The sequence below is a fragment of the Sorex fumeus genome, unplaced genomic scaffold (genome assembly GCF_029834395.1).
Source record: "Sorex fumeus unplaced genomic scaffold, SorFum_2.1 ptg000033l, whole genome shotgun sequence".
In the NCBI taxonomy this organism is placed as follows: domain Eukaryota; kingdom Metazoa; phylum Chordata; class Mammalia; order Eulipotyphla; family Soricidae; genus Sorex; species Sorex fumeus.
This window is the reverse complement of record NW_026606090.1, coordinates 16,751,246-16,778,565: the sequence shown is the minus strand read 5'-3', so window position 1 is coordinate 16,778,565 and position 27,320 is coordinate 16,751,246. Positions and strand designations below refer to the sequence as shown.

The 27,320-nt window shown below is 47.8% G+C and overlaps 1 protein-coding gene across 1 annotated transcript in view; it reads left to right on the top strand.

Annotated features, from left to right (window-relative positions):
• Positions 1-26,998, top strand: part of IKBKB (inhibitor of nuclear factor kappa B kinase subunit beta) — a 46,927-nt gene extending 19,929 nt beyond the window's left edge. The window contains exons 7-22 of the mRNA XM_056116762.1: positions 1,929-2,018; positions 4,954-5,078; positions 12,446-12,553; positions 13,925-14,054; positions 14,485-14,679; positions 15,356-15,470; positions 17,066-17,189; positions 17,602-17,753; positions 17,913-17,974; positions 18,816-18,925; positions 19,847-19,896; positions 19,969-20,068; positions 20,234-20,381; positions 23,393-23,520; positions 24,965-25,055; positions 25,862-26,998. Coding sequence (XP_055972737.1) covers positions 1,929-2,018; positions 4,954-5,078; positions 12,446-12,553; positions 13,925-14,054; positions 14,485-14,679; positions 15,356-15,470; positions 17,066-17,189; positions 17,602-17,753; positions 17,913-17,974; positions 18,816-18,925; positions 19,847-19,896; positions 19,969-20,068; positions 20,234-20,381; positions 23,393-23,520; positions 24,965-25,055; positions 25,862-25,927 — 1,794 coding nt within the window. The 3' untranslated portion in view covers positions 25,928-26,998. The remainder of the gene's footprint in view (positions 1-1,928; positions 2,019-4,953; positions 5,079-12,445; positions 12,554-13,924; positions 14,055-14,484; positions 14,680-15,355; positions 15,471-17,065; positions 17,190-17,601; positions 17,754-17,912; positions 17,975-18,815; positions 18,926-19,846; positions 19,897-19,968; positions 20,069-20,233; positions 20,382-23,392; positions 23,521-24,964; positions 25,056-25,861) is intronic.
• Positions 26,999-27,320: the final 322 nt, after the last annotated feature.

The following is a 27,320-nucleotide window of genomic DNA, read 5'->3' as shown; positions in this document are numbered from 1 at the left end:
CACTTCAGTGGCCCTCCTGGCCCCCACCTGCTGACGTGCAGTGCTTTGCTCTTTCTCCAGCTGCTGTGCACTGTGAGCACTCGACTACTGGGCCACCTCATCTCTCTATAGCTTCCTCAGCTAGCTAGACCTGACCCGTAACTGTAACAGTACTCATTTCTGTTCCAGTCACCTCTTGTCACCAATTCTAAGATTTGAGTCTCAAGACATTCCTGAGAAGGGACTGGCCTCAGCTTTATATTTCATGAAGTCCAGGGTTAGCAATCTAGCTGGCTGGACCTGTTCTGTTTTGGTTTCTTTTTTTTTTTTTTAAATGTAGGAGCATTGCTGTTTATTTAGCCATTGATTAGGCTGATTGGGCATGAACTCCACCTTACTTTTGTTTTTTTCCTTTTTATAAATTTAATTATTGAATCACCGTGAGAGCAGTTACAAAGCTTTTGGGTTTAAGTCTCAGTCATACAATGATGAAACACCCGTCCCTTCACCAGTGCCCATTTTCCACCACCAAAAACCCCAGTATACTCCCCATTCCACACCCTCCCCCTACCTGTGGGGCAGATGATTTCCACATTTCTCTCTCTCTCTCTCTCGCTCTGTCTCTCTCTCTCTCTACTTTGATTGCATTCAATATTTCGACACCAGACCAACCATTATTATTTGGGATTTTACCCCAATACTCATATCTGCCGAAAAGACAACCATAGACAATTTGTTTTCTATTGCTGATTATGAATAACATATGATGTTGCACATCCACAGTAGTGGCTGCATGATTTTGGAATTCCGAAATTTTAACATTTAAATCTGGAGGGATTTCTGCCAAAACCTTCTGGGTTCCAAAATTTGTTTCTGAGTCTCTGGGATCATGGCTGTTAAGCAGCTTGATCAGGAGCCAGAGAGGCCATTTGTGGGCAGCAACTTGGGGTCCTCTTGGGGCAGGCAGGAAAGGCCCAGCTCCACCCCCATCCCGTGAGGACTCGTATGTCTCATCACTGTAGGCCCAAACCTGACTGTTCAATGGCCTGTCGAGGATGGCGGCCACCAAGCTGCCAAGGGGGCGCAGGTGGAGGGACAGTACCCTTTCCCCCCTGGGGTGGCCCAGCACCGGTAACCTACTGTGGGGACCAGACGCATTTCTGCCAAAAACCACTGGATTCCGAGATTTGTTTGAGTCTCTGGGATCATGGCAGTTTGGTCAGGAACCAGAGAGGTCTTGCCTCCAGTTACATAGCTGAGCCAGAGGTGGTTTATGTGTGTGTCTCCCACATACCTAACTTTTGGCTGTTTACTTTATTGGTAAACTTGGCCCCAAGTTGTTGGGGTTTGGCCAAAGGCATAGCAGCAATTTTGGGGTATCTAGAAGTCTGAAGACGCCATCAGGCTGCTGATGCACTCGCCTTACAGGTACAGATTGACCTGCTGGCGGGACCATATCCCATTGTTTCTTTTTGATTTTTTAATCTTCCTTTGGTGATTGGTCATTGAGAGAGGCAAACCATAGCCCTCTCTTCATTATTTTCACAGTAAATGCTTTCTCTTACCCTCAATCTACTCAGTAAAGGTGTTCTCTTGTGAGTTCCATGATTCAGAGAAACTTAGGACTTAAGACAACCTAGAAATTAATAAGAGCCTCTACCTTAATAGCAGCTAAAATTATTTTGGGGGGTTGTTTCATTTTGGGGGGCCACACCTGGCAATGCTCAGGGGTTTCTCGTGGCTCTACACTTGGAATTACTCCTGGCAGTGCTCAGGGGACCATATGGGATGCCAGAGATTGACCCTCGTTAACCACATTCAAAGAAAGCGTCCCAGTGGCTGTATTATCACTTAGGTCTGCAATCAAAATTCTTATAGGATAATAATATATACGTATAATCCTCAGATCTCTTCTCCCTCCCTCATTCTTTCTTTTTTTTTTTTTTCAGTTAATACACAAAATTATTGACCTGGGATATGCCAAAGAACTGGATCAGGGCAGTCTCTGCACCTCGTTTGTGGGAACGCTGCAGTACCTGGTAAGAGGGGGTTACATGTGATTATCTTTCTTATCTGGGATGTTGGGGGGGGGGGCTCCTCACTTGCCAACTCAGCAGAAATTTCCAGATCCATAACCATCCAAGTCCTCCTGTTTGTCAGCAGGCGCCCTTGGGAAAGATGTGGCCATCTTGTCATGTTAGAAGGGAAGTTTTGAGTGATGGGCATAATCTGCAAGCCAGGCCCTGTGCTTGGAGCTGGTGAAGCTGTGGGCAAGATGATAAACATGTCCTTGGCCTTTGGGAGGGTCCAACAAGAAAGGAGCAAACAACTGGGAAACAACAACTTTAATAAGTACTGCAAAGGGAAAATTCAGGGTGTTCTAACAGCAGCTCTGTTGGAGGACTTTGCCTGTTCTGGACACTGAAGGGATCGGTAGGTGCAAAGGAACCAGGGGTGGGGACAGGTGGAAAGCTCCAGTCAGAAGGTCAGTGTATTGGGAGAGTGAGTTTGGCTGTCTTGGAGGACAGAGTGTTACTGGTTGAAGTGTGGAGGAAAAAGTCGGGGGCAGGTCATTCAGGGCCTTCCAGGCCAGGTTAAAAATGCTTCACTTTAAAATCTCTGGAGAAGCATCAAGGGGTTTTGTTTGTCTGCCTTTCAGTTACTGTTTTTGGGCCCCACACAGCTGTACTTAGAGCTTACTCCTGACTCTGCACTCAGGGGTCACTCCTGGTAGGGCTTTGTAAACCATGTATGGTGCCAGGGATCAAACCCAGTTCAGCTGCATGCCAGGCAAATGCCCTACCTACTGTACTATCTCTCTGGTCCTAGACATCAAGGAGTTTTAATTAAATTCAGAGGGGTCAGGTTACCGGGCTTCTCCCTCTTTTTCTTGCCATACTCAGTGGTGCTAGGACAGATGAGGTGCTGCTCTTGGCGAGGTGCTTGGGGTGCCATGTAGCGTAGGATATCAAACTTGGGGCTTCCACATGTAAAGTGTGGTCTCCAGCCATTTGAGTTTCTCCCCAGCACTTACTTTGGTTGCCCTTTTGAATAAACCACTCTAGACGGGCTCAGAACAAGAATTAAGAGAGGGCATGTTGTGAGAAGCTTGTTGCAAAAGGCAGTTTGGAGTTGTAGGCGGCAGTGAGGATGGAGAGATTCCTAGCAAGAGACTCAGCGAGACTTGGTAAGAGATTGCTTACAGGTTGTAACCACCAGTAAAATCACGATCACGACCATCCTGTTGTTCGTCCATTGCCTCGAGCAGGCCCCAGTAAAGTCTCCTTCATCCTAGCCCAGAGATTCAAGGCTCTTTCAGGGTTAGGAGAATAAGACCCATCATTGTTACTGGTATTTGGCATATTGGTTACGTCACGGGGAATTTGCCAGACTGCCGTGTGGGCAGGTTACATTTGGTAGCCTGTCAGTTTGTCCAAAGAAAAAAAATGAGATAATAAGATGTCGCGCGGCCACATTTGCGGCTGCGCGCTTCCAGGATCTGGGTTTTATAGTCTCTGGATCTTGGCCGTTGATAGGATTACATGGCGCCAGGGGGCCAGTTGGTGGATGTGACCCCTGCCTACTGGAATATGGAGGATCTGGGTGGAGGATGCTCACTAGTAAAATATTGGTTGAGTAAAGGAATTTGTAGTTTAAAAAAGGATTTGTGTGTGTGGTATAAAAAACGTAGTAAGGGAATAACAAAAGGCTAAAAACAAAAAAATCTACAAACTGGTTCCCGGAACTGAACTTACCATGGCAGTGAGATATCAAGGAGGACTTGGGGGAGAGGGTAACAATGCTGGGGACAAATGAATGGGGCCCCTGAGACAGTAGTGGAGAGAAGGGACACTTGGTGGCTGGGGCGGTGCTGGCATGTTGGAGTAATGAAAACCCAGCAAATAAAACATGAAAAGACTTAGTGCCAGATGGGCCTCAATTCTCTGATTCTTTATTTTATTATTATTATTATTATTATTATTTTGCTATTTTGGGTTATACTGAGTGATGCTTGGGGGTTACTCCGGGCTCTGCACTCAGAAATTACTCCTGGCAGTGCTTGGGAGATCATATGGGAGGCTGGGAATCGAACCTGGGTTGGCCGTGTGCAAGGCAAACACCCTACCCACTGTGCCATCACTCAGCCCCAATACCCTGATTCTTGAACTGAAGAAACTTGTCTTTGAGGCCTTCTCGTGTGCATCGGCAGTCGACCTACCCGCCAGGCCCCTGTTGTCTGCTGCTGACTCCCGGCCCTGTGACTCAGGCCCTTGAGATCCTGTGCTGGCCTTGTGGGGGACCTGCTGAGTGTCCTGGTGGCCAAGTGGGGCCCATGCTCTGGCTCAGTGTCATGATCACTGCAGGAGCTGCACCGTAACCAGATACAGTCTTGCCTGACCCCCCCCTCCCCCCGTGCCCATCTGATTTGGGCCTCCTGGCCTTGCCATAGAGCCCCCCCCAACTCTAGCCTGTCTCTGTGGCCTTGACTCATCATGGGGCCTTCTGGAATGCATCCTGTCGGCCACTCATGTGAAGATCCTTTGGGCCCCTTAGTGTCCCCCCTGTGCTCCAGAGCCTTCCTGAGGTGGCCCTTTAGTGTCCCCCCTGTGCTCCAGAGCCTTCCTGAGGTGGCCCTTTAGTGTCCCCCCTGTGCTCCAGAGCCTTCCTGAGGTGGCCCAGTGCCTGATCTGCCAGGACTGTGGCAAGCGCAGTGGCCTTTGCTGCGTGTGGGCTGTGCCGCAGGGTGTTGTTTGTAGGTCAGCCTGTCTCCCCTCTGCAGAGGCTGGGATTCCCTGCAGCCAGGGCCCTGCTACGGCGTTGGAGTGAAAGAGGTTGGCCGGATCCCCACTGCACCCTCTCTCTGTGGGGCCTCCTCTCCAGCCCCCGCTGTGTGGCCAGGAAAGTGAGGACGTGGTCTCAAGGGCTGTTGCTTCCTCTTGGGTGGCTCAAGGGTTTCCCACATGTGCACTGCAGGCCCCAGAGCTGCTGGAGCAACTGAAGTATACCGTGACTGTGGACTACTGGAGCTTCGGCACCCTGGCCTTCGAGTGCATCACGGGCTTCCGGCCCTTCCTGCCCAACTGGCAGCCTGTGCAGTGGTGAGTGAGAGCCGCAGCCAGTAGGAGAGCGTGTGCCTCTGCCTCACCTGGCCCTGGGCCGTGGGTGCTGCCAGCTGGCCTGGAGACTTCTGTAACGGTCTCCTGCTTTCCAGTTACGGAACTGAGGGTTCTGAATATTAAATAAATGGCATTTGCCCTTGAATCAGTAGCCACAAAGCAGTTCATTTTCAGACGGTTGTATAAATGCAGATAAGAAAATGGTTTAAACATGAATCAAACTTAAAAAGATTTCTAGTAAATCAAAAGATATGGCTGTTTTTAAACATTACTGTATATGGGCTCCAGAGAGATAATATAGTGGGCAGGATGCTTGCCTGAGATGCGGCTGACCCAGGTTCAGTCCTTGGTACCACATATGGTTCCCTGAGCCCTCAGGAGTGATCCTTGAGCACAGAGCCAAGAGTCAGCCCTCCATTGTGGAGCCAAGAGTGAGCACCCTCCATTGTGGCCCTCAAATCAAAAAAGTATAATGATGATGATGATACTGTATGTATTCTTCAGCAGTTTTTCCCCCGATTTTAAAAATACTGTGGGGCTGAGGAGATAGTTTAGAGAGCTGAGCACAGATCTCAAGTCTAATCCCATGGCATCACATTGACCCCCAAGCATGCAGCGGGGACCATCACTAGTCTCATGGCATCACATAACCCCTGAGCATAGTGGGGGCCATCACTAGTCGCCCCCGTACCCCCAGGCCCGGGCCCTGTGCCTCAGTCCCCCGCTCACAGCTCTGGGAGTGGTCCCTGCTTCCCCAGGCCACTGGAGAGACCCTACTCACAAACACAGCAACAATATTGTGTCGTATGTTAGAGAATTTATTATTGAAATTTAAAAATCATCATTTCCCTAAATCAGTTTGGTTTCATTCAAAATTGTTCTTTGAGATGCTACACGTGAATTTTTTTTAATTAAAGAACCATGATTTACAAAGTGACTGATAGTTGCATTTGGGGCATACAATCACTCAACACCAATCCCCCCACCAGTGTCAACTCCCCTCCACCAGTGTTCCCAGATTCCCCACCCCAACCCCCACTCCACGCCCTCCTGTTAACTTGATGGGCACATTACGAAGTTTCAGCAGTTGCCACTTAGGTCTCGTGTTTCATAGTTTCATAGTTCTGTAGATCTATGTATCTGGCTCTACCCTCACTCAGATCACTGAGATAACTGAACCCTGATGCCTGTTCACCCATTACCTCTTTTTTTATTCACTCTCCTCCCCCACCCCCGATTTTTTTCCTTCTCTTTCTCCTCTCTAAACACTGAGGTCAAGGATGACCTGAGCTTCCCCTCTTACTGCAGTCCATTTCCTCATCCAGTATTCCACAGAAAAGTAAGATCATCTTGTGTCTTTCTTCTGGCTAACTTCACTAAATATTGTATCTTCTAGTTCCAACCAGGTTGCAGCAAACTGCATGATTATTCCTTGTAGCTGCATACTATTCCATTGTGTGTGTGTGTGTGTGTGTGTATATATATATATATATATATGTACATATATATATCACTTCTTCATAATCCATTCACTGTCATTGGATACCCAGGTTGATTCCATATGTTAGCTGTTGTATTGAGTGCAACAATGAATAATGGTGCTACACCAAATTTGAATTGTGTTGTTGTTCAAAATTTTTTGTTTGTTTTTAAAAAACTTTGGGGCAATAATAAGTTCACTTGGTTCAACCTTGGGGCTAAAGAGATAGTACAATGGGTAGGGTGCAAGCCTTGCTTGCGGCTAACCTGGGTTCAATCCCTGGCAACCCATATGGTCCCCTGAGCCCACCAGGAGTGATTTCTAAGTGCAGAACCAGGAGTAATCTCTGAGTATCACTGGGTATGACCCCAAAACAAACAAAACACATGGTTCTACCTTTATCAATATAAAAGAGTCTTTCCTGGCCTAGGAGATTGCTCAGAGCGTTGGTGCCTAGGTGAAAACCTAGTGCCATCTCCCTGAGCAGGTTAGGAATAGCCCCTGAGCACTCTCAGAAGATCAGCAAAGAATGATCTCATCTTGGTCCCCAGCTATGGTCCCCAGCAGCATTGTTTGGGGGAGGTTTTCAAAGATGTTTTGTACATGTATGACAGAGTAGTGTGCGTTTATTCATTTGTATGTTTGCCACCTTTGTGGGTGTGTTAGACCTACACACAACAGTGTTTAGGGCTTGGGAGATTATATGCAGCACTTGGGATGGAGCCAGCATTGTCCGTGTATAAGCACTATACTCTCTCTCCGGTTCTTACGCTTTTCTTTTCTTCTTTTTTTTTTTTCTTCTGGTTTTTGGGCCACACCCAGAAATGCTGAGGCCCTTACTCCTGGCTCTGTACTAAGGGATCACTCCTGGCAGTGTTCAGAGGGATGATTTGGGGTGCCAAATCAGGTCAGATGTGCAGGCCAAGAGTGTTGCCCATCGCACTCTCTCACCAGCCCTTCCTTTCTCTTTCCTTCCCATTGGGAGTGGTAACCTCTGTGAACTGCTTCTGTGTGCTCTCGGCATTTTCACACTGCAGGTATTTCTGTAATAAGACCAGATACCACCACCACGAACATTTTTGTGTGTCTTCAGGCTCTTGAAGTATCTGGAGAAAAAGTAAAATAGGGCTGTAGAGGTAGCACAAGGGTGAATGCACGTCCCTGGGTCAGCCTCTGGCATTCCTGTGTTCCTCCAGCACCAGACTGACCCTGATCACAGGGCCGAGAGTAACCCCTCAGCACTGCCCGGTATGGTCTCCCCAGAGAACAGTTTGTTCTTTACATGCTTTTCAGATTTGCTGTTGAATATGTTCTTGGGGTTGGAGGTTGAGCCACACCCGTCAGTACTTACTCAGTGGTCACTCTTGGCTGTGCTCAGGGGCCTATATGCAGGGATTGAATGAGAGTCTACAGTGCATAGGCAAGCGCTCTATCTCCTTTACTGTCTCGACTACCATCCCATTAAAATGCTTGATTTTCGGAGGGGCAGAGAGATAATACAGAGGTCAAGGCACTTCCCTTGCATCCGGCGCACACGGTTTGAATCCCCAGCACTACTGCATTTGGGTCCTCTAACACTGCTAGCCAAAATAGCCTCTGAGCACCACTGTGTGTGGCCCAAAACAAATCCCAAAAAGTCTCTTTGGTTTTTCACTAAGTAGCCATTGGGTCATTTATAACTTTAGCTTTGTAAAGCAGCACCAGTGCCTTGTTGGGAAACCCCTGTATACCCACAGTGATTTTCCTATGGTAAGTCCCTGGAAATAGAATAGGTAAAAGATTATGCACGTCTTTTTTTTTTTTTTTTTTTTTTTTTGCTTTTTGGGTCACATCCGGCAATGCTCAGGGGTTACTCCTAGTGGTGCTTGGGGAACCATATGGGATGCTGGGAATTGAACCCAGGTTGGCCACATGCAAGGCAAATACCCTATCCACTGTACTCCAGCCCCTATGCATATCTTAAAGGTCTCATGTATTTAACAAACTGCCCAACAGAAAGGTTTCACAAATCACACTTCCACCAGGAATTTGCAAAGCTGCTTGTTTCTCCATAGCATTGTCAACACTGACTCTTGTCATTTTTTAAAGATACCTTTCTGATAGTCATAAAAGCATTAACTTTTCAAGTGATAGGCATTTGCATAATGAGAAGATTTTTTTCTAACAGTAAGATTCGATCTTTGAGATAGGCTCAGAAGAGTAGTTTTCTGTTTGAACAGTCAGTTTGTCTCTGTTTCTACAACAGGCTTGTGGAGATAATGCAGGGCCTGGACTAGCTCTGAGGGGGCCCCTGAGGTGCAGAGGGTGCCCTCCTGTGGGGACTTCTTTTAAAACAAGCAGTGCTCCCTTCGCAGTCTATAGATGCTGGAATATCAAGGAACTGGCTCATAATGTAACCATGATAAAAAAAATAAACATAGTAATGATCCGTATAGCTATAGTATTTTAACTCACCAAGGAATTGCTGTATTTCTTTGTTCAAATGATGTGCCTTTGTGTTATTATAAGATGAGTTAAAATCCATTAGAAGTGGGGAAACAAATACTATTTCAATTAAGCCTCTACGGGCTCAGCATTTTTGTAGTAAATGTCAGCTGTCTATTGTGTAGACAAACATCTGTTGTCTGCAGGAGTCTATTGTCTATACACTCAGTTTCTTAGAAGTTTCCCCACTATTGGGGCCAGAGGAATAGTACAGTGGGTAGGGAACATGCCTGCACACAGCTGACCCAGGTTTAATCCCCAGCATCCCATATGGTTCCCTGAGCACTTCATGGAGAAATCCCTGAGTGCAGAGTCAAGAGTAACCCCTGCACATCACAGATGTGGCTCAAAAAGAAACAATAAAAAAAAGAAGTTCCCTGTTGATACCAAGAAGATCAGGTTTGTTCTGGCTCTGCACGCTGCTTAGGGGCTGCCATAGACTGGTCAGGGTCACTCTCAGGATTCCAGGGCCCTGTGTTGCTCAGGACCCAGCCCAGACACTATATACCCAGAGCTGTGCTCAGCTCTCTGAGCTGTCTCTCCTGCGCTGAGTGACCACTTAAATGGGCTGCTCTGAAATCCAGCAGGGAGCAATTTATGAGAAGCGTCTGTCTCATTTGCTTTGTTTTGTTTTTATTTATTTTTATTTTATTTTATTTTTTTCTTTTTGGGTCACACCTGGCAGTGCACAGGGGTTACTCCGGGCTCTGCACTCAGGAGTTACTCCTGTCGGTGCTCAGGGTACAATATGGGATGCTGGGAATCGAACCCGGGTCGGCTGCATGCAAGGCAAACGCCCTACCCGCTGTGCTATCTCTCCAGCCCCTGTTTTGTTTGTTTTTAAAGAGTGAGACCCTGTGTTTCTTTTCCTGAGGTCCATATCCAGCGGTGCCTGGGGCTCCGGACCACTCCTGGGCGTACTGAGAATTCAAACCAGAACCTCAAACAGGAGAGGCGTGTGCTCTGCATGAGCTTTGTCCCAGGCCTCCTCACCCTTTCTTTTCTTTTATGAGTTTTATTTCTTTATCATCTGCTTTTAAATGGCTCATAAAAAATTTTAAAATTTCACTGATTTATGTAGTTTAGGCTTTATAGTAGAAAATTATTTTAGGACTTAAGCAATAATCAATAAGCAAAAAAAAAATAGTTACTACCTTGTTTCATTTTTATGACTTCCCGTTGACAGGCTGAATTTCCCATTTGTGTGTCACGACAGAGTCCTGATGTGCAGCAGTGACAGCTTCTGCCAGACCTGGAGTCTCCCAGTCTGTCACACTCCTGCTCAGGACCCGGTGCTCCCGGGCAGAGTCCCGCTGAGCCCTGTCATCTGTGCTTCCCCTTGTCATCAAGAACCGCTCAGAGCTAACGCTTCTTTTGCTTTTTAATTTCCTGGGTGTTTTGGAAAGAAAATACTTGGACATTCAGACAGACAAGACTTTCGATTTGAGTCCCTTACAACAACAAGTAGTTGTGACCTTGGAAATAGCACCTGATGTTCATTTCCCACTACCGGGAAAAAGGGGGACTAAAATCTATGACTACCTAATGGGATTTTCATGGCAAGGAGGTGTGTATTCCACACACACGGATACTTGCTTATCCATGAAATATCATTCAGTGTATTATCCTTGTTGCTAAGAAGATTCCAGACCAGTTGGGTTTAAGTTTTGTTTTGTTCTTTCCCTGTAGGAGCCTCTTCCCACAGTGCTCCAGCCTTGCTCTCTCCTGTAGGGGCTCTCCCCACAGTCTTCCACCCTTGCTCTCTCCTCTAGGGCCTCTCCCCACAGTGCTCCAGCCAGGCAGTAGGTGGTGCTTGAGGCCTTGCTAGCATCAGGAAGTGTCTGTAGGCACTGTGCCAAGGAACAGACTGGCACCTACAGATGCAGGCCATAACTGTTACCACTTAAGCTACTCCTTGGTCCTGGGTTTAAATTTGCTTTTTCTTTCAAGTGCTCTTTAAGAAAAATCAATAAATCTTCTGCATTGGGAAATGTCCAAGTTTGTTTGTCATGAGAAATAACATTTAGCCAGGTACATTTAGAGGAAAGTGCGTTTGTGTGTGTGTGTGTTGTGCAGAGTTTGTGTAAATATGAAGCATATGTGTTGGAACATATATATGTGTGTTGGAAATCTTCGTTTTATCCTGTATCAAGGGCTGGAGTGATACCACAGCTGTAGGGCGTTTGCCTTGCAAGCGGCCAACATGGCTGACCCGAGTTCGATTCCTCCACCCCTCTCAGAGAGCCCAGCAAGCTACCAAGAGTATCTCGACCGCGCGGCAAAGCCTGGCAAGCTACCCGTGACGTATTCGATATGCCAAACACAGTAACAACAAGTCTCAAGACGGAGACATTACTGGGCCCGCTCGAGAAAATCGATGAACAACGGGAGGACTGTGACTGTGATCCTGTATCAAAGCATCCATTCTGCTGTAACCATTCTCCAGTTTCCCGCTGCAGAAGTGAACTTACCCTTGCACATTCTGTCTGACTGTGGCAGCCCCGCTTGAATACAAGGAGAAAACACGAAATATACCCAATTCAAAAATAACCTGGTAAATAACAATGAACTTGACTTGCTCCAAAGAAGAATCTAAATTGGAGAGTTTTTCAAGAATAGCGAGATAAGTACCAGGAGGTTCACTCCATGGGCTGGAGGCCAGCCGCACATGCTAGGGGGAAAAGCAGCTCAGATAGAGAAGGGAGCACCAAATAAAGGGCATTGGGAGGATCCTCCCAGGATGGGAGATGCATGCTAAAAGTAGACTATAGACCGAACATGATTGCCACTTAATGCCTCTTTTGCAAACCACAGCACCAAAAAGGAGAGAGAGAACAAAAGGGAATGCCCTGCCACAGAGTCGGGGTGGGATGGGTGATGGGGGGTGGAAGGGATACTGGGATCAGTGGTGGTGGAAAAATGGGCACTAGTGGAGGGATGGGTACTCGAACATTGTATAATTGAAACCCAAGCACAATAATTTGTAAGTCTACAACTGTACCTCATGGTGTTTTCACTAATAAAAATTCAAAATAAAATAAATGGGAGGTTTTTTTTTTTCTTAAGCATGTTTTTTTATCTGGATAAAATGAGCAGTAAGGAAAAGTAGGACAAACCAAGGATGTGATGAAGAGCCAGCAGCCCTGTCTGTAGCTGTCTGGACACCAAGTGGGTAATCACTGCCTGTTCCTGCCGCACTGGTCTTACTAAAGCTCTCCAAGAAGCTGTGCCAAGAGGCTAGAACTGCACTGGCTTCCAAAAGGGTTTAAATAGTGACCCAGAGCTATTCTGTATGGTTGTAAAGTGATAATACACAATAATTATAAAGTGACACTTGACCGCCAAGTAACTGAAGGCTGTAATTAACAAAATAACATGTTTGCAGGCACTCTAAAGTCCGGCAGAAGAGTGAGATGGACATTGTTGTCAGTGAAGACCTTACTGGAACCGTGAAGTTCTCCAGCTCCCTGCCCCACCCCAATAACCTCAACAGGTGAGGCTCACTGGAGAGCACCTCATGCCTGAGGTGTTGTAGAACAGATTTTAAATGACTTGTTTGATTCTGTGACTGAGAGCTTAGAATGTATTTCTCACTCCTCATTCCCATCCAGAAATGATAGTTTTTCCAAGTTCACATAACAATCTGCGTCTCCTCCTATTCTTTGTAGCTTTCACCGTGTTTCACGTTTAGTTTTATAGATGGACTATTCCTAGTCAGTTGCAAGCTTCTCAAGGGTAGGAAACGGGCTATGGTGATGGCACAGTGGGTAGGGCACTTGCCTTGCATGTGCTGACTCAGCACTTTATACAATCTCGGAGCCTGCCAGGAGTGATTCCTGAGTGCAGAGCCAAGAATAAGCCCAGAGTACTACTGGGTGTGTCCCCCACCCCCAAAAAAGGGTAGGTAGTTATATTTTATTTCTTTTTGTATTTCTCTTGTGGCCTAATACAGTGTTATGATCATGAAATTAATTATTGTCATTTCACCAGCATTACAATCTAGTCTTAACAGCCAAACTCTGAACAAGTTTAGATGGTATCAGTATTGGATAATAGGAAGCTCCATGGAAGTCAGTGGCACTGACTAGCGTGGATAATAGGTTGTGCTTGTCTTTTGTTTAGAAACCACACCTAGTGGTGCTCAGGGGTCACTTCTGGGGTCAGTGGACCATATGGGGCTGAACTGAAGTCAGCTACGTGCAAGGCAACAGCCCTCCAACCCCGTGGATGACCAGTATGAGGGCTTGGAGGATGGGTAGAAAGGCAGTGTGTGGACCTGAGCTAATATGGAATGACTTTGGATGAAGTGGGAAAGGCTTTTTGGAAAGGCTTGGAAAGGTATGTAGGCTATTAATAGATGAGAAGGAAGTTTGCAGGGAAAGGATTGGGGTGGGTAACAGCACATTTAGGAAGGCAGTGAGCATCTGTTTTTCACTTCAGTGAGGACTTTCTTGCAGAGGTAGTGGGAGGCCCATCCACAGGGCCTGTCCAAAACAGTGCACTTGCTTGTGAGCCTGCCAAGGGCTTCTGAGGAGGTGGCTGGCAGTCTGGCTCCGTGAGGAGTCTGTCTAGAGGGAACCCCCTGGGGACAGGCATGCCTAGAGGCTCATTTAAAATTCTTTCAGGTGAGCTTGTCAGAGCTCAGGACGGACCCAGCTGAGCGTTTCTGTGTGAGAGGTTTCTAGAGGGTTTGGGGAGTGGTGAGCACACACATCCTTCACTGGATAGGAAATGTTCACTCTTCTCTGATGAGCTCACCTGCAGTTACTCTGAGTACAGTGGTGATAGAAGCGTGTATACCTTCATGCATGCCGGGTGCCTTTCGGGGGTGGGGGCAGGTGGATAGCCCACGCTGTCTTCCTAGTGTCTTGGCACGACGCCTGGAGAAGTGGCTGCAGCTGATGCTGATGTGGCACCCCCGACAGAGGGGCACTGATCCCTGCTACGGGCCCAACGGCTGCTTCAAGGCCCTTGATGACATCTTAAACTTGAAGGTAACCCCACAACCATGTTCGGCCTGGCACAATAGGGGAGGCCCCATTTGTCACAGCCATCATTCCAGGAGGGGCGTGCTTGCTGGAAGGCCAGTCAGGATGGCAACGAGGCTTAGCAGCAGAGTGCAGGACTCACACAGTGAAGCTCTGGATTCGAACCTCATCCAAGAAAGCAGGTGGGGAGGACTGGTCATGGGCCACGTATTTGAGGGAGAAACTCAGGCTCTGGGGCTGTTTCTCCATCTAAGTAAGGAGCGAGGCCCCTGTGTGATTGTTCGTGAGGCCAGAGCTTTGGACAGGAATGAATATCAAGACAGGAATATATGGACCAGGGTACTCTGAGCCCTTCTTCAAGCTGCAGGGATCTAGATAAGGACAAAGTTCGTTGCAGGTATGATGTGGTTGCAGTGACCTCCGGGTTGTGTTGCAGCTGGTGCACATCTTGAATATGGTCACAGGCACCATTCACACCTACCCGGTGACTGAAGATGAGAGTCTCCAGAGCTTAAAGGCCAGAATCCAGCAGGACACCGGCATTCCTGAGGAGGACCAGGAGCTGCTACAGGAGGCGGGCCTGGCCCTGATCCCCGACAAGCCGGCCACACAGTGCATCTCGGACGGCAAGGTCAGCATGACTGCCCAGAAGGCCTGCATTCCCTCCCAGCCACCAGCGACTTGACTCGCTTCAGACTTTCACTCCTTTGGCAGACGGGCTGTTGATCACAGACATGCTGCTTATTTTTCTTGTTTGTGTGTGTTTTGTCTCTGTGGTGCTTGACCCGTCCCATTCCAGATCCACGCACTGCCATTCAGCTCCGGCTGTGCCTTCCTGCCTAAGCTGGAGTAGGAAACCCCCTGTGTGGCCTGATAGATGGTCACTGCACACTTTGCGTTTCCATTCGCCAGTCAGAGTGCCTCAATTTGCCTTTGTTGCCAAGCTGTGCATTCTCCTGAGCCAGCTGGACTCCGGATGGCCACCCGCTGCTGCCCAGGACCCTCTTATGGTGGCTACGATAAGGCCATGCCTGCCTCAGAGTTGGTCAGCTGAAGACTAACCGCTGGGTAGACAGTGAGCCGACATCGCAGTTTTATAAAAAGACAGTCAGAGAATGCAGAGGCCTGTCAGAAGTTGTAAATAAATAAATTGAGTTGCCAGTATAAAGGAACAGGAAAGGGCTAAAAGGTGGCATCACTGGGAAAGGCTTCAGAGACTCGGGAATTGCTGAGGAAGTGTGGGGAACACTCGGAAATCTTGGGGGCTTTGAACCATTTGAACTCACCTTGTCTCTGTCTCTTTGCAGTTGAATGAAGGCCGCACACTGGACATGGATCTTGTTTTTCTTTTTGACAACAGCAAAGTCACCTATGAGACTCAGATATCCCCACGGCCGCAACCTGAAAGTGTCAGCTATATTCGTAAGAACTTTATTGTTTTTAATTCAGTTTTGTGTTTTGGCCACATCCAGCATTGCTTGGAGGCTGCTCCAAACTCTGTGCTCAAAGGGCCATGTGGTGCGAGGGTCTGAAGACGGATGTCCAGCATGCGAGATATGAACTCTGGTCCTTTGAGCTATGTCCTTCCCTGGTGTTTTTTTGTTTGTGTGTTTTGATTTTATTTTTTAATTAGTTGTAATACTTGGGACTGTTGGAGGGAAGCATGTGACCCTGGAGCTCAGCTTACTGAGCCCTGGGTCATCTTCCTTAATTAGGATATGTAGGTCATCCCCAGGCAGAGACAAGTGTTCAGTCCAACTTAGACTCAACTGTCAGAAGAGGAAAGACAGTACTGCCACAAAGTCTGAACTTGAAGCAGATGGCTAATTTCCAAGTTTTATTGATATTTTAATAAGTAATACATAAACAGGAGACAAAAATAAAGTACAAAGTAATATACCATGGGAAATACACCACCAGGGCTAGAGAGATAATACAAGCAGGCAAGGTGCTTGTCTTGCCCGCTGCTGGCTCTGGGCTGGTCCCCAGCACCATATTTGGTCTCCTGAGCACCACCAGGAGTGACCCCTGAGCACAGAGACAGGCGTAAGCTCCACACACTGCTGGGTGCAACCCAATAACTAAAGCAAAAAAAAGGAAAACAGCCTTCTCCCTCAATTCCTTTGTGTCTTCCAGGGAATCTGCTGCTATCAAAATGTTCACTCTACTTACCAGCAATGTTTTGTGCTTTTATAAATTATACGAGACACATAATTTATATATTTTCTTTTCCATCTCAGATGTATTCAATATGTGCTGCTCTGTACCTACCTTTTTCCCTTAATATATTTGGGAGATTTTTCCCCAGTTGTTATAAATCAATCTACTTGTATGTTTTATGATGGGCTAGCATTCCATTATATGACCATCGGATAATGCATTCACTGCTCCCGTTTTCTCTTCCCTCTTTTCTCTTCCTCTCTCTCTTTTCTCTTTGTCATTGTCTGTCTCCTTTCACACACAGGCACGCGCATGCACACACACACACACACACATAAATAAATTTATTGAAGGTCCAAAGTCTGAGAGCTACAGACTTATTCCTTATGTAATTGTCTTCTAGTCCTGGTATTAAAGCTGCAGATCTAGAAAACTTCTTGAGGTCTTCAATTTTGTGAACACAAGAGTTTGTATTGAAAACATATGCGCTTGTGTACGTGTGAATACCTCTATGGCCCATAGAGTGTTTCTTCAGTGATGAGAGACAACTGAGAGCATGCTCTGATGCAGGGGGTGAGGTCAGTCTCTCCTAGAGCCCAGAGGAGCCCCTCAGCACCAGGGTCATCCCCAGAACACCCTCCAAAAAGTGTTTCTTCACGTCAGATCAACAGCTACAAATTATTGGCCAGTGCAATGCCTGTGCTATAGATGGCTGCAGAAAGATGTGAGACAGTCTAAGTGTGAGCCTGAGAGAATCATCACCTGGTCATTAGCCGCCTGTCTGCAGCCTCTGAGTGCCAGTGAGGGGGGGATCATGAGGATTCATGCTCTGACCGCTCTGTGTGTCTCTGTTCTAGTTCAAGAGCCCAAGAGAAGCCTGCCCTTCTTCCAGCTGCGGAGAGTGTGGGGCCAGGTCTGGCACAGTATACAGGCCCTGAAGGAAGACTGCAGCCGGTTGCAGCAGGGACAGCGAGCCGCCATGTACTGTCCGGTGCTCCCACAGACCTCTGAAACCACACCACTGCCCCTGGGAGGGACAGGAGGGAGACACTGGTTTGGCTGGGTGGCATGTGGTTAGTGGGATGGACTAATCTGAGAAAGTGAGTCAGGCCAGCACCCAGAGCAGGAGTGTAGACTGGAAGCTGGGGCTGACCCAGAGTGGCATCTGGGACTTGGAGGAGCATGTGGCGTTTGGGTCAGCAGTACAGCCCGCTGGCCTCTGTCCAGTCCGGGTGCCAGCCACACACAACGCGCAGGGCTGGGAAACTACTTTGTGTGGCTGTCCATGTGCTGGGATTTATAGCGAGGTGTTGGAGGCAGTTTTGTCCCTGCTCAGGAAATGCATTTGGATCCCAGAATACCCATAAGCTTCTGTTTCTTACGGCCCCTGTAGGATGAATCTCCTCCGGAATAACAGCTGTCTTTCTAAGATGAAGAATTCCATGGCTTCCATGTCTCAGCAGCTCAAGGCCAAATTGGATTTTTTTAAAACCAGCATCCAGATTGACCTGGAGAAGTATAGTGAGCAAACCGAGTTTGGAATCAGTGAGTGGACTTTTTGCATGAGTTTAAGGAGCACTTTTATTTATTTTTCTGGAGGTTTTTTTTTTTCTTTCCCCTTGTTCTCTTATAATTGAGTTGTTTGTTTTGTTTTTGGTTTTGTGGTATTTTCAGTTTTTTTTCCCCTAATTTTTTTTTTTCCAGCATCAGATAAATTGTTGCTTGCATGGAGGGAAATGGAACAGGCTGTGGAGCTCTGTGGGCGGGTAAGAGACACATTTTAGGTCCATGTCCTCACTAAAAAGAATGAGGCTTTCCACTGCTGTTTGCCACTTTCTTGTGGGACAGTAAGCTTTCCTTTCATGTCATAAATCAAGTTTTCCTCTTCCTGGTTTTTGGCCTAACTGGCTAGCAGGGGCCCTGTTGTACAGGTCCCGGAGTTCTCGGGTGAGAGCTGAATACGAAGCAGAATGAAAAGTCTCCTGGGGTCAGGAAGGGGACAGGGGACACCTAGATCTCCCTTTGTAAGAAAGAAGCTTGAGGGAGTGATCAAGATACCTTTTAAATGTTTTTTTCTGAAATTTAAATTAATTAAAAACCAGTTGAACATCAAACGTAAAATAACTCCGAGGTGTTTCTGCAAGCACTCAGCCATGTTACAGTTCTCAGGTGAAAAGCAGTCCTGGGTAGATTACTGGGCAGCCCTCATTATCGTCCAGGCCAATCCAATGTGCAGGCGAGTGAGTGCTCTACCCTGTTTGGGCACTCATGTGCCATCTGTGAAGTAAAGGAGTCTGTGCGAGTGGACAAAGAAAGAGACTTGAGTATCCGCTGGATGTCTCTTCGTGCCAGCATTTTACACACTTCCTATTCTCTAATTCCTGCCATGGCTCAGATAGAGGCAGTTTTATCATAGTGAAAACGGCAGTGCAAGGGTTAGGTACCCTGCCCAGGGATCACACAGCGGGAAGGGACAGACGCAGAACACACCAAATCCCTGTTGCTCCCACGCCATGCAGAGTCCCGGTCAGGCTGGAAGCTGTCCCCCAGACCTCACCTTATGGGCTGCTGTTATGTCAGTTTACACTAGCACAGCTTCTTTATTAGGAGAATGAAGTGAAGCACCTGGTGGAGCTGATGATGGCCCTGCAGACAGATATTGTGGACCTGCAGAGGAGCCCCATGGGGAGGAAACAGGGAGGCACACTTGACGACCTGTGAGTACCCGCTGCCAGGACCCCCACAGAGAGCTGTGAGTCCATGTGGCCACTCAAATCTGCCCCACCTACATGGATCTACACGGCGTGGCCCAAGACTGCATGGTCAGTCTCCCCACCCTGACCCTCAGTGTCCAGGCCTTTCAAGTGGGGAGGAGAGTCACCCCCATTGAGAGGATCAGTTCCAAGAATGCCTCTGAGTTCTGGTTCTAAATAGATCCAGGAGCAGAGAAAACTGCTTCTTAGAGAAGTTCAAGTCTAGAAATTGTGTTTTTGGTGTGAGTGGCAGGGATGCAAATGGGGCGGGCACACCCAGCTATGCTCAAGGTCACTCCTGGCCCTGCTGAGGGAGCACTCCTGGTGGAATCCTGGGGATGGAACTCAGGCAGGCTATGCCAGACAAGTGCCTGCCACGGAGCTGTGTCTCTGGCCCCTGGAAACTGAGTCTTTGTCAGTATCCAACCTCGGATTCAGAAGGGAAAGTGGTGCCAGACCGATACCTCCCCCCAGGGTGCTGCTCACAGGCTGGGGGGAGTGGGACATCCAAGCTGCATCCTCTGCCGCCCCGCCCCCGCAGAGCCCTGCCAAGTCTCTGGTGCTCTTGCTGACAGACCGGGTGATGGTTTCTGTGATTTCTACTCTGTTTAACCCTTTATCCACTCATTCTCAAATAAACCATCAGCCAGTCCTGCGATAGGAGCCCGTGCGTCCCCTGGGCTGTGTTTCCAGGCCGGGCCTGGCATGGTGTTCCCTCTGCTGGAGAATTCCAGGGCAGATTTCCTTCCTAAACTCTCCTCCCGAGCTATCTCCCTCCTGCTGCTCCTGCTTCTGTCAGTGACTGCTGGCAGGAGCTCCTGAGCGGTGTGTCAGATTGCTTCTCTGGCCTCAGAGGACACAGGGGGACCTGTTTGTGTGTTTCAGAGAAGAGCAAGCCAGGGACCTTTACCGGAAGCTGAGGGAGAAGCCACGCGGTGAGTGGGGTCTGCCTGCCCCAGCTCCCGGGTAGCGCAGACACCTGAGGAATCACCAACTTCTCTCTCCAGACCAACGAAGTGAAGGGGACAGTCAGGACATGGTGCGGCTCCTGCTGCAGGCAATCCAGAGCTTTGAGAAGAAAGTGCGGGTTATTTATACACAGCTCAGGTATGGAGCACGGGGAGCGCTGGGTCCGAGGGGAGTGCTGGGTCCAAGTGTCCTCCTTGCGCCGCCTGCTGGCTTCTTGATCACACGGAACTGCACCCTCCCACCTCCTTCAAGCCAAATGCCTCCGAGTGAACCAACGCCTTTCTGCATGTTTGCTGTTTGCAGTAAGACTGTGGTCTGCAAGCAGAAGGCCCTGGAGCTGCTGCCCAAGGTGGAAGAGGTGGTCAGTTTAATGAACGAGGATGAGAAGACAGTCGTCCGGCTTCAGGAGAAGCGGCAGAAGGAGCTCTGGAATCTCCTGAAGATAGCTTGTGTGAGTGCAGTGCCACAGCCCCACAGCCCACAGGCACTGGGTTTTATTTATGCCTGCGCATGAATAAATTCTATACAGTTATTGTGTCACAATTCTCGAGGTGCTAGCAGGCCTGAGATCCCTCTTGAACTCTGGGGAATGAGGGGATCCTTCTTGCCTCTGTCAGCTCCTGATGGCTCTGAATATTCCTCAGTCCCTGCTTCTGCCTATGTTTTCACAAGGACTCCACTCTCCCTCTTGGTGTGTGTTGCAAGAGCACTTACCATCAGATTTAGGTGCTGCTCTTGGCATCTATAGCTGCATCTGAAAAGACCCTTCTCCAGATAAAGTCACATTCCCAGATTCCTGGAGTTAGAACATAGACCCATTGATGAGACCCATCAGCCAAAGCGGCTGTTCCCTGTGTCTGCTGCTTACTGGGTCCTCCACAGTCTTTCCCTATGAGCTTTATGCCATAAATCAGAAAATGTAACACACAAGAGAAAGCCAAGGGGAGAGAAAGGATCAAGGTAGAATCATATTCCGGGAACCAGGGTTGAGATTGAATCCCAGTTCTGAGCACCACTACATGGCGGAAGAGGATGAAAAGAGAATAAGGTAACCTTTTGCTCAAAGCAACGATGGGACAGTAGATGCTTGCAGTGCACTAGGACAGCCTTAGCCTTACCCCTCAACTTAACTGGCCCTAGCCTTCCACCCATTTGGCATCTTCCCAGTGCGTACAGGAAGCCCAGTAGGTAACAGCAACTACAGGTGCAGGTGGGGGAGCAGGGTGCTGACAGGAGAAGCATGCTTAGGGGCACCCCAGCTTTGGTCTTAGCAGTGAGGGAGCCAGAGGAAACTAAAGTCAAGGGTGTCGCTCTCACCGAGGATGAGCTGCAGTGGGTTGGACGCGTGGAGCAGAGTGCTCCAAGGCGGGGAGGCTGTGGAGGCTGGTGGAAGCAGGCCAGATGGCAGGATACTCGGCATGAAGTGGCAGTGCCAGCCTAGAGGGAAAGTTGCAGGATTTATCTTCTTTCATAGAGAGGAAATATGGACCCCATTTGTGTTTTAGAGAAATCACTCACCGCCAGCTAGAGGGAGGGTCAGTGAATTAGTGCTCTCACCTGACAGTGGGACTGGAGCTGAGTGGCCCGTGGCCCCAGGACAGAGTGATGATTGGTTTTTTTTTTTGGTTTGCTGGGGGTGGGGGCTTTTGTGGTTTTCTTATTATGTTTTTGTTTGGGGGTCACACCCAGCTCTGCTCAGGGCTAACTCCTGGTGGTGCTCGGGAAACCCTATGTAGTGCTGAAGATGAACTGGACCAGCCTCATGCAAGGCCAGCACCTTACCACATACCCCTCTCCAGCCCCCCAGGGTGCTTTTCAATCACACCTGGTCAGAGGTGCTCCTGGCAGTATTCAGGATTGTGTAGTTGTGTGTCCAAACCCAGGCTCCAGCCCTTTGGGCCATCTTTCTGGCTCTGAGTTTGTTGTTCTGTGGTGGTCGGGATCTTGGGCCACACATGGCACTGCTTAGGGTCTATTCCTAGCTCTGTGCTCAGGAGTCAGCCCTGAGCTGACTCCTGAGGAGTTTGGGGGATTGTCATAATTGGTGCTAGAAAACAAACCAGGGTCATCCTCTTGTAAGACAAATTTTTTTTAATTTTTTTTTTTATTGAATCACTGTGAATTACAAAGTTACTCATGATTGAATTTCAGGCGTACAATGTTCCAATTCCAATATTTTCATCACTGTCCACTTCCTACCACCAATGTCCCCAGTTTCCCTCCCGCCCCCGAGTCTGCCTCTATGGCAGGCATTTTTTTCTTTATTTTTATCCCTATCCCCCCACTCCCCCAGGCACTGTGCTTTCCAGTGCTCTTGCTGATGGGCGTCATGCTTGACACTGTACCTCTTTCAGACCTAGTCCTGTTCCAGAGTGCCACTTTCCTATTATTGTCACATTGATCCCATCCCTGACCTACTGATCAGTCCTCCATCCTTCCCTCCCCACTCCCACCACATGCCCCCATCAAGGCCAGCTTCCTACTAGGGACCTCATTTCTTAGGTCCTAAGACTAAATTCTGCTCTCCAGTTATTCCTGTTTCTTTCTGTCCCACATTTGAGTGAGATCATTTTGTGTCTATCCCTCCCCCTCTGATTCATTTCACTCAGCATGATACTCTCTAAATATATCCGTGTATTAGCAAATGTCATGACTTCGTCTTTTCTTCTGGCCAAGTATTGATCCATCATGTGTCTTTGTTACAGTTCCTTTTTCCAGTTGTCTATACGTGGGCACCTGAGTTGTTTTTCAGATTTGAGATACTATGAATAATGCTGCAATGAACATAGGAGTGAAGATGGCTTTTCTGCATTATGTTTTAGAATGTATTTCCAGGAGTAGAATTTATTTATTTTTTTGCTTTTTGGGTCACACCTGGCGATGCTCAGGGGTTATTCCTGACTCTTCGCTCAGGAATTACTCCTGATGGTGCTCGGGGGACCATATGGGATGCTGGTAATCAAACCCGGGTCGGCTGCGAGCAAGGCTAACACCCTACCCACTGTGCTATCGCTCCAGCCCCAAGGAATAGAATTTCTGAGTTAGATGGAAACTTAATTTCTGAACTAAATCTCTAAACCTCCTGGTATGGGTTGTGTGTGTGTTTATTGGGGCCACGCCCAGTGGTGCTCACAGCTCAGACTGGGCTCACACTGCACCACATCTGTTCTGCCCCTTACACACCTCCAGTTGGTAGAAGTTTCACACCCAGACAGCGCGGGAATGACTACCTACACACTCGCAGGCACAGGCCTAAGCGAGGAGTCGGACGGCCGGGAAGCTTCAGCAGGAGGATAGCAAGTAGGGCCGAGCTAGGGGCAGGAGGGACTGAGGAAAGGTGGGATTCAGATTGCACACATGATGTTGGCCACAAAGACCCGAGCTACTCTTAGAGAGTCATAGATTTCTGCTGTCACCTGTCCTTTAGATTGTGTTGCCTTTCTTTTTGGTTTTGTCCTTCAGAGCAAGGTCCGTGGGCCTGTCAGTGGAAGCCCTGATAGCATGAACGCTTCTCGCCTTAGTCATCCAGGTCAGCTCCTGTCCCAGCCTTCTACAGCCCCCAGTAGCTTACCTGAGTCAGCCACGGAAAGGTAAGTAGCTGTGAGCAGCGCCTGGGTCCCAGCAGGCCATGAGGCTGGCAGGACATGTGCTTTTCTTTTTCTTTTTCTTTTTTTTTTTTTTTGACATATGCTTTTGTTATCAAAGGAAAGAAGGGTCAGATTAAATAAAACCAGTGTCCAGAGCTTCCTTTTCTGGTTGCATCTTAAAGAACTGTGGAAATAGGGGAAATTGCTTTGTATATAATTTTTTTTTCATTTCACAACCTGATGTGCCTAGGTTTTTTTCGGTGTGGAGGGCACATGTGCAGGTGCTCAGGAGCTGCTCCCAGCTCAGTGCTCCACACTGTTAGCCCTGCTAGTGGTAGGAGACCAGGGCTTGAACCCAGGCCTCCTTCACACTCTCTCCTGGGTCCCCATTTCAAACATTGAAAAACACGGTGAAAGTTATCTTTAGATTTTGGTAGTTTAGAAGAAAAAATTAACTTCAGCATCTAGTTAAACGAGCTTATTTTCCATTTTACCTCTAGAACAGTAATGCTAGATTTGGGCTTCTGGAAAGTACCTAAGATCAGCGACTAGCATAGGATATAGTGCTTTAGATTCTCAGCATCAGAATAACTGTTTAAATCTGTCAATAACTTTATAGCATTAAAATTTTTTTCTTGAAGATCTCATTGAGTTTGTTTTTTTGGCTTTTTGGGTCACACCTGGCGATACTCCTGGCTTTGCACTCAGGAATTACTCCTGGCGGTGCTCGGGGGCACCGTATGCGATGCTGGGGATCGAGCCTGTGTTGGCCGCATGCAAGACAAATACCCTACCTGCTGTGCTATTGCTCCAGCCCCCTCACTGACTTTATTAATCAGTTTATGAGTCAGGAAGCAGCCCATTTAGCAAATAAACACCGCAAAAGTTACACAGTGGAAGGATTTTATAGTGAAAAAGAGGGTGAAACAAGGCCATTAGCAAAAAAAAGAAGGATTAGATCAGGCAAAATCATCTTTCATATGGGGAGGTAGAGGGGTTTATCATATAGATTATTCACTAATTTTTATCACATTTTTAACTCTTGGCTCTGTGCTCAAGGATCACTCCTGGCATGGCTTAGGGTACCATATGGGATGCTTGGGGTCTAGGGTACTAGGATGGCCATTCAAGGCAAGCACCTTACCTACTGTATTTGTAGCCCCATAACTTATTTTCTTTTCCTTTTCCCTTTTTTTTTCCTTTTAACTTTTGTTTTTGGGGCCACACCTGGCCGTCTCAGGATTTACCTCTGGCTCTGTGCTCAGGGATCACTCTGGTGGGACTCGGAGAACCATATGAGGTGCTGGGGATCCAGCCTGGGCTGGCTGCACTAGGCAAACGCCCTCCCCACTACTACTGTTGCTCTGGCCCCACATAGCATATTTAAGCAGAATTATCATGGAAGTCAAGTGATGACCACTTTCTAATACCCCATCATTCTCTGTAGTGAGGAGCTGGTGGCCCAAGCACAGACTCTCTGCGCACAGCTGGAAAATGTGATTCAGGATGCCGTGAACCAGCAAGGCCAGAGTCTAAAGGTGAGGGACTGTGTGAACCCCAGCTGCGCTGTGGGAGTGGGGAGTGCACTGGCCTCCAGGATAAAACAGGAAAACCCGTCAAGCCCCACCCCACGCCCACGCCCGTGGTCCACACCCTCATCTTGGGACTCGGAGCTGAACTAGTACGGCTAGTACTAGTATCTAACCGTACTAGATACAGGGAAACTAACCTGAGGGAGAAATGGCTGGGAGAAGATACATTAAGACGGGAAGATGGAACTGCTGAGAGGATACCGAAACAGTCCGCTTTTCCAGTGGCCCTTTCTTGTCAGTACAGTCCCCCACCACTACGCCCCGACCTCTCAGCTTCCGGGAGACTCGGAGAGGAATCTCCCTGAGTATCCTTTCAGTGATTTAATTGGCATCATCTCTCATTTTTTCAAATGTCCTTCTCCAGTTTGGGGCTTTTTAGATCTTCGTGCTGCTCTTTTTGCACATAGGTTTCGATCCTTTCCCTGCTTAATAACACCTCTGCCAGAGGGGAAGGAAGGCTTACCTGGCCTTCTCTGCCAAAGCTGGGTTCAGTTCAATAGCTGAGGCCACCTCACCACACTGAGCCTAGATAAGGGTTCCCCGCTTGCAGTTACAGAAGCTGGTAGACTCCAGACTAATCTAGAGGTTGACCCTGCACTGTTGCAGGCCTTTACTTGGGTTCAGTTGTGCCCTGAGTAATAAGACTGCTGACAAGACCAGGGTTCCTTTCAACTCCCAGCTGTTCGGTGGCCTCAAAAGCAAGACCCGAGGTGTGTTGGTGGCCTGTGTGTTAACCTGCCTGTGACTTTCAGTCTTTAGACTGGAGCTGGTTACAGACTGAGGAGGAGGACCAGAACAGTCTCCAGCAGGCCTCTTGACTTGGAGTGACCCTGATGCCCAGCACTGCTCTCCTTGGTGGTTCTTCCCAGAGCTACGTGTTGCTGTGACCTTCCCTACCAGCTGTGGACCGGGGTGTGGCGCTGTAACAATCTGTCTTTCCACTGGACACCTCCATCTCGAAGGCTGCCAGCATGAGTGTTTAGGGAGACCAAGCTACAGCTGCTTCTTCCTCCACTCTGAAAAATGTCTGCAACGTCTGGCTTGCCTCACAGACCACAGGACAAATGTTTAACTTTTTGAGAACAAAATACAGATGTACCAGCTGGTGCCAGCCTGCCCTCTCCTGAGCCTTACTGATCGCCAGAGGCCCCAATCTACCTGTCTGGAACAACTTGTATTCGAACAGGATTGGCTTCTCTAAATAGGCTTTTAAATCATAGATGTGTTCTAGCCTGTCCTTTTTTCCTCTTTTTATCTCACTGCTGCTAAAAAGAAAACCCTTTGACCTACGACTGTGGTAGTTCTCCTCCCTACAGGAAGACTGTAAGTGAATGTTAAGCCTTCTGAATTCTTTCAGCTTCACTGTAACTTGAAAAAGTCAGAATGGGTGGCCAACCCCACCTCCCTTCTTTCATCCCAGACATGGAAGAGCCAGAGAGATAACAATGGACTGAACACATGCTTTGCATGCGAGAGACCCAGATTCCATCCCTGGCACCTCACAGTTCCTAAGCAGAGCCCAGAGTAGACCCTGAGCACTGCCAGGTGGGTCACTAAGACCAAAGAAAAGGATGTGTCAGCCACTAGCCTGCTAACCTCTGTGCTCAAACCTACACTTGTTCAGCTGTCTCTGATGTGGTGGTAAGTGGGGATTGCCTGTCATATTATCTAGCAGTATTATTAAATTGATTTATTTTTAAAGATAGTTGATATGTTTTGTTACATGTCTCAAACACTAATACAAGGCTCCACAATATATTCTGCAATGCCTATGGTTATGAATTTGAAGCTAAAAATTCTATTAATGAAGAATTTAAGAACTGAATAGTGCCCTGACCAAACAGTGCCATAGGACTTGCACTGCTTTTTGATCATTCCAAAAACTACCCATCTATATAAAAGCAGGAAAACAAGATGAGCTCAGGTGATCTCAGATAAGTTGCTTTGGAAAAGAAAGTTGAAATAGAAGTTTCATGAAGTCTCACCTAAAGAACTTAGGAAAAAGAAGAGCAAAATAAAAGCAAACAAAAGATAAAACAAATGTAAGTGAGAAAGAAATCAGTAAAATAGAGGGCGTAGAGAAAAAAATAAGTGAAATGAGCTGATTTTTTGGTAAGGTTGATAAAAAAATTTGACAGACCTCAAGCAAAGTTGAAGAAAAAGACAAGACAAAAATTACTCAATTAGGAATGGCTAGGGTACTGGCACCAC